This window comes from Sinocyclocheilus grahami, unplaced genomic scaffold (assembly GCF_001515645.1).
Source record: "Sinocyclocheilus grahami isolate Dianchi unplaced genomic scaffold, SAMN03320097.WGS_v1.1 scaffold573.1, whole genome shotgun sequence".
In the NCBI taxonomy this organism is placed as follows: Eukaryota; Metazoa; Chordata; class Actinopteri; order Cypriniformes; family Cyprinidae; genus Sinocyclocheilus; species Sinocyclocheilus grahami.
In genome coordinates this window covers 184,050-190,680 of record NW_015505752.1, presented here as the reverse complement: position 1 = coordinate 190,680, position 6,631 = coordinate 184,050, and the positions used below count along the sequence as shown (strand labels likewise).

General features: G+C 35.5%; 1 protein-coding gene across 1 annotated transcript in view; it reads right to left on the bottom strand.

The window, feature by feature from the left end:
* The window catches only part of LOC107556583 (rho guanine nucleotide exchange factor 15-like), a 21,806-nt gene extending 15,338 nt beyond the window's left edge, over positions 1–6,468 (bottom strand). The window contains exons 1-2 of the mRNA XM_016239714.1: positions 6,129–6,468; positions 3,107–3,595 (exon numbers count right to left, since the gene is read on the bottom strand). Of these exons, the coding sequence (XP_016095200.1) occupies positions 3,107–3,509 (403 nt within the window). The 5' untranslated portion in view covers positions 3,510–3,595; positions 6,129–6,468. The remainder of the gene's footprint in view (positions 1–3,106; positions 3,596–6,128) is intronic.
* Positions 6,469–6,631: the final 163 nt, after the last annotated feature.

The following is a 6,631-nucleotide window of genomic DNA, read 5'->3' as shown; positions in this document are numbered from 1 at the left end:
TGTGAGGGATTCTATTCAGGGGGGTGAATAATTTTGAGACTGCAGAAGTCTCAACATGTACACAAGTTGTATTTTCAATTGAATTTGGGGAAACCACTTGAAACATTTGCTGTGTTGAGCTATTTCAATTACTTTTGTTTGATTTGTTCATTGCCAACAGCTGAAAGTCTGTACATTTTGCCAATAAATCTGTGGGGGTTGAATAATTTTGATTGTAACTCTCCTGCTATTATAATGGAGAAAAAACAAGTCAGTAAAGAACCCCTGAAGAAGGTTAGTTTGTGTTATAAAATGCTATGTTAACTATAAGGCAAGACACTAGGTAAACCATTGTTTGTTTGTTTTTTCATGCACTGGTCAATTTTGTGATATTTTTCTTCCAGAACGTCTTCTTTCAGACTAGTGGAAAGAAAACAACCAAAATACACATTTATGTGTTCATTTGATTAAACGTTATTTAGTTATGTCTGTAAAAATCAATTCAAAAACATATATTTTAAGGCTGTTTTCTCAAAATGAGACAGAAATCTCCACTTACAAACAGTACACCAAACCTTTCGAGTTTTCTAAATTCTGAATGATTTTACATAGGGGTTTGTTCATATAACAATCACCTGATTTACAAAACATTTTATTCCTAAAAACTGACTGTTGACAGTATTTTTTTGTTTTAATTATGGAGTGGTAAATAGAAATATCCAAAATCCCCTCTGTAAAAACCTTTAACTCTACTATGTCAACAAAAGAAACAATAATTTTGAATCTGGCTTTATCCAATGTTCAGATTTCCATTCTGGAAATGTATGCAGCTGAGTGCATTTTTAATAATAAGGCCTCATTTCCATATTTAAACATAACATTTCAGAAAATGTACCATATTGTGAGTAATTAACCGTATCTATTTCTATCTATCTATACTTAAACATTTTGCCATATTATTTTAAAATTAATATCTTAATATTTTTATTAAGATGTATTCAAGAGGTTTGGAAAACGTTATTACTTTTTACTTTATGGTTATACCACATGACATTTTCATTAAATTTAAACTACTTTTAAAACAGCAGAAAAATGTTCTAAACCATATGAAACAAATATGGGTACAAAGGAGTTTTTCATTTCTAAAAACTTGATTTAGGCACTAGATTTAAAAAGTTTTTTTTCCTTTATGGATGCTCTTAAGTATCTTTGGCTCTTACATAAACATATGCTAAACAAGCTGCAGCAAAGACTGACTCTATAACCCTTAGTAGTACCATGACTGAATGTCTTTGCAGTACTCTAAACATTATATTTCTCTCGAATTTCCTTTCTTCCTTTCCCATTTCCAGTGTATAAGATCTTAGATTACCATCTCTTCTCTGCTTCTTCTTTGACTGGTTCCTTCGAGCTTTCGAGCTTGCTGTTATCAGTGCCGTCAACTTCTGCATCGAACCTTTGCGCTGTGTCGATCCCTCCTCCCCCTCCTTAACCCGAAGATCTTCAATCGCCTCAAATACATTTTGCTTGATCTTGCCAAATGCTCGTTTTAGCCCTTCTGCCATTTCACTATACTGGTGACTGACCTGCTCGAAGCTCTCTCTGATTCTGGACTAGTTGAGTGCATGAACTTAATGGTAGGACACTGGTTTATTACCCCAATAATCACATAAAGTCCACTTGCATGTTACTTTCAAACCTCTAAGACAGTCAAACTAGCTCAGTTCACATAATTGTCACTGTAAAAGACTTTTATGAACACTATATTCTCAGATGATGTCCAACAGGAATGTTAAGTAAGAAAAAACAAACGGCTCTTAAACTTTGGAACAGACTTTTTGGTAATGTTTTGCATTCATATGACTCAGTACTGCACATATAATAAAGAAAATATATGTGCAGTACTGACAGAGATTTATCCTATTTTTTTGTTCATCATTATTTTGATTCGGTGTTGAGTCCCAAAAAAAAAAAAAGGTGAAATTCTAGAAAGATTTAGTTATACTGTCCAACCCTAAGATGTATTGTGGAAAAAGCGCTAAACAAATAAAGCTTTGACTTCAAAATGGTTAATTATGTTACGTGAAAAATCCTGTGTCCTGCGGTTCACAGAGTCAGGAAAGTCTCCATCTCAAAGTCAATTTCTCAAAATTCAACAAGACACAAAAAAATTTTTTTTTTTTTTTTAAGAAATCAGCTTTTATTTAACTACGATGCAGTAATCAAAAGTGGAAATATATATTTAATAAATAATTTTCTTTCAAGCTTTTTATTCATCATGACTGTTTTTACTGTATTATTTACTGTATTTTTTATCAAATATGTACAGTCTTGGTGAGCGTAAGACACTTTTTAAAAAAAGCCCCCAAACCTTTAAACGGTAGTGTAGTTTTAATATAATTAGTTCCAAGAGGGGTTATTTAATCCCCTCACACCCATCTGTCCATGTGTTCAGCAGTCGACACAGACTGTATAATCCCACTGAACAACCAACAACAAAATCACCTCCGATGTGTTATGTCTGAATTATGCTTCATTGAATTAGAAAAAAAAACAAAACCTAAAACATCCAATACAAGAAAATTTATCAATTTAATTTGAAAATAAAACTGGCATGAGTTTTAGGAACACTACTGTATGTAAGTCAAATAGCTTGCATTCCTGAAGGATGTTACACACAAAGCTCACATTTAATGTTACTTTCAAAACTATATTGTAAAAACCAAACTAGCAATTTACATTCACTGTAAAATTCACTGGAGAACACACAGCTTTTTGCTTCACAAGACATAAATTGACACTCTGGAGTCTTGTGGATTACTTGAGGATTATTGTGATGTTTTTATCAATTGTTTGAACTCTCATTCCATTAACTCATTGACTGCAGAGGATACACTGGTAAGTAAGTAATGTAATGCTACATTTCTCCAAATCTCCAAGTCTCATTTACATCTTGGATGGCCTAAAGGTGAGCAAATTTCATTTATGGGTGAACTATTCCTTTAAGTTTACTGCTATTTAAAATTTTGTGACTGAATATTGTGAAAGAAAATTCCTGGAAACACGCATAGGTATTCCATGGCAGTAGGTCAAACAAATCCTGAAAATGAAAGTAAATACACTGTACCTGAACGGCCTCCATCAACAGCACTCAAAGCTCCTTCTTGGCTCTCTTGGCTGTCCACCTCATCTTTCTGTCCACTGTGATTTTGTCTGGTCTTTGGAGGCAAAGGAGGTGCCTTGCCAGCGCTGGTGAGGGAAGAACTTCTCGATTTGCGCCTGGGCTTTATTGCAGGAGGTCTTTGTTGTCTCCATTCTATGCTGGTGCTCTTTGCTGTATCTCCACTTGGAATCTTAGTCTCTGGCTGGCTGAATTTGTTGACTATCTTTTTGACATTCCCAGAGTTCTGTGAGGTTGCACCTTCCACAGATGACGTATCTGAGGTATTATTGGATGGCTTACTGGGAATCGGGGGTCTTGGTTTAGCCTCAGGTTTTGGAGGCAGATGCAGAGACTCTTGAGAAGACATCTTGATTGGTTTTGATGTTTTAACCAAAGCAACCTGGCCAATATGAGGCCAGGCAGCAGGGTCACCGAGGGCCTTCAATCTTCACCCTGCAGTAACAAATAATAAGGACATTAAACATGACTGATGCACCTTAACAAACTCTTTCCATCATTTGGCGATGTTAAAGTCACAATTAAAAGGAATTCCATGTTGTGATGAACATCGAGTGTAACAAATTAATCAAACACGAAAAAATGTAGCGTGGTGACTTGGTTGTATGTATCGATTTGTTGATTGAATTTTTGAAAAAAAGGCACACAAAAGTGGAGGCACATGAATGTGAACTGTGTGAATGTGAAGAGGCAGGACTAAATTATTGCGAGTCTTGCATTTTGATTAAACTGAAAACTGAAAAGATGAAACATGCACAGATGAATTATTCAGATCTAAAACACGCATTTAGAAAATAGATCAATTTTCATTTCATGTTCATTTGTTATTTTTGAAAAAAAGGCACACAAAAGTGGAGGCACATGAATGTGAACTGTGTGAATGTGAAGAGGCAGGACTAAATTATTGGGAGTCTTGCATTTTGATTAAACTGAAAACTGAAAAGATGAAACATGCACAGATGAATTATTCAGATCTAAAACACGCATTTAGAAAATAGATCAATTTTCATTTCATGTTCATTTGTTATGTTGTACAATTAAAACACTAAAACCAAAATAAGTCATTTTAAATGCTACAAGTGACATCACAATATTTTAATATACAGTACAGAAATATAACTACAGCCAATAACCGATATAGTACCAAGTACCAATATATTGTCCAGCCCTAGTTTTCATTCTTTCAGTTTCATATCCCTCATGAAGAGTACTGTAATTGCAACCTCAGTCAGAGACAAAGTCCTCAGAACTACATATACATTTGTCATGACGATTACCATCTGGTAACTCATTAAATTAAATAAAAGGCACAGTAATCTTTGTACAGGAGTTACCTCAAACCATACAGGTTCAAACGCATTGGACTTTGCTCTTACATGTCACACTTTTGTATAAAATAGGAGCTGGACTTGCAATCAGACTGGTTCTTTAGCGAAACAGCATGCTGGAAACAGTATGAAATATAGCTAGGAATGTGTTTGTATGTTATGTTTGTAAGTGCCATGTACTTTGACCTTTCGGATTCTAAAAGCCTATTCATGTTTTAGGAATGCATGATGAGATTAAAGTAATATGATTAGGTGTTTAAATAAAACTGCTTATTGTTTCTCCTTATTTAAAAACAATACCCATGACTTGAATGGAACTGATTGGGAATCTTGGCTTGGAATAAACCCATTCTGGATATTTTGGAAGGGAACGGGTGTGTCAACACGACTTCCTTTGTCAACAATTCTACAGCCAGGTCGAACTTTGGTGTCACTGATTTTTTCACTTGACTCGCACCCCTCAGACAGACTCAGCAGGTCTGGCAAGTTCTCTAATGTGCTGCTGTGATCTAATTTGATATCCTGAACATACAAAGTTCAACATTAAAGAATGCCAGAGAGAAATGCTTTCCCATGGGGTGAAACAGGATGGCTGAAAAGGTTACCATTAGAAGGGCGTTAATGTTTCGTCATTTTTACATCCTTCTGATATTTCAAACTTCAATAAGGTATAAACATCCCCTAAAGCAACAGGACACCTAAGTATCCCCTGCTAGGCAGTTTTTTTGTTCCAGAAATGTGTACAAGACACTTCCCCTCCCACCTATAAACATCTTGGGAATGGAATCCTCCTTTCCTGTTGTGAACCTTGGCTTTGCTTTCAAATTCCTGAGAATCACTGGGATATATATATATATATATATATATATATATATAAACTGTATTTTTTAATGTAAAATTTCAGAAACGTTTCTGCTAGACTTTATGGAGATTATAGTATTCATAACTACCTGTAAATAAAAACAATAAATGTCTATAAAGTCCCCTTTTAGATCGATAGAAGTAAGTGTGTGGGTGTGTGTGTGTGTGTGTGTGTGTGTGTACATGTTTTTCTATCCCGTAGGGGATTACACCTGAATTCACACAGACTCATGGGGACTCGTGTCACCGTGGGGACCTAAATTGTAAATCATACAGAATTAAGCTTTTTTTTTTTTTGCGAATGTAAAAATGCAGAAAGTTTTCTGTGAAAGCTAGGTTTAGGTGTAGGGCGATAGAATATACAGTTTGTATATTATAAAAACCATGACGCCTATGGAGAGTCCCTACAAGGATAGTAAACTAAACTAAGTTTTTGAAGGTTTTTTTTTTTTTTGTATTTGAGATATTGTAATCAATTGGATTACAAATGTCTTTGTGTTGTTGGACCTAACATTGAATTTCTTACATAATAACTTCTAACAATGTTTCAGAAACAATGGACCAATTAAAAATGTAATCCAAAAGTCAATATTCCTATAGGATCTGTTGTGTGAACTGAATGCGGTAATGCAACATGATGTAACCAATGAATCTGTCATTAATTTGGTATTATTTTGTTTGTCTGACAAAGTAACACTAGGTAAGATGCAATAAATATACTACATTCACAACTGAGGCTACTAAAAGTCATATCTGTTACATTGCACCAGACTACTCACCAAATGTATCTCACTCTCCTATATAATCCATAAAGAAATCGAATTCCTGAAACGTGTCCAGAGAAAGCTTCCTCATAAAAACTAAAACATTAGAGTGGCGTGGTGTAACACTCACAGCGCACATGAACATATCAGTGTACGAACAGTTATACAGTCACCCATATTAGGCTAATACATTTCTTTAAAATGACAGCAACAGATCGCCACATTCCAGAGCGAACTTCACGGATCTGATCAGACGTTACTTTCGTATTTCCTCTTTTGTTGTCCTCTCCGGTAAATCCACGCGCATCTCCGGCTCTTTGTTTTCCTGCTCGTGAGCGTGTATGTAAGAACAACCGGACAGGGACAGTGTGATTAGTGGATACCCCTCCTCCCATCCCACCCTACCCTTTCCCATTTTTGCCTGTGCACACACCCTCCTTTGGCTGCCACCCAGCGGAGACGTGCATCAGGTTTATGGGAATCAAGCTCAGTAACCTGAAATCATAGTTACGAAATGG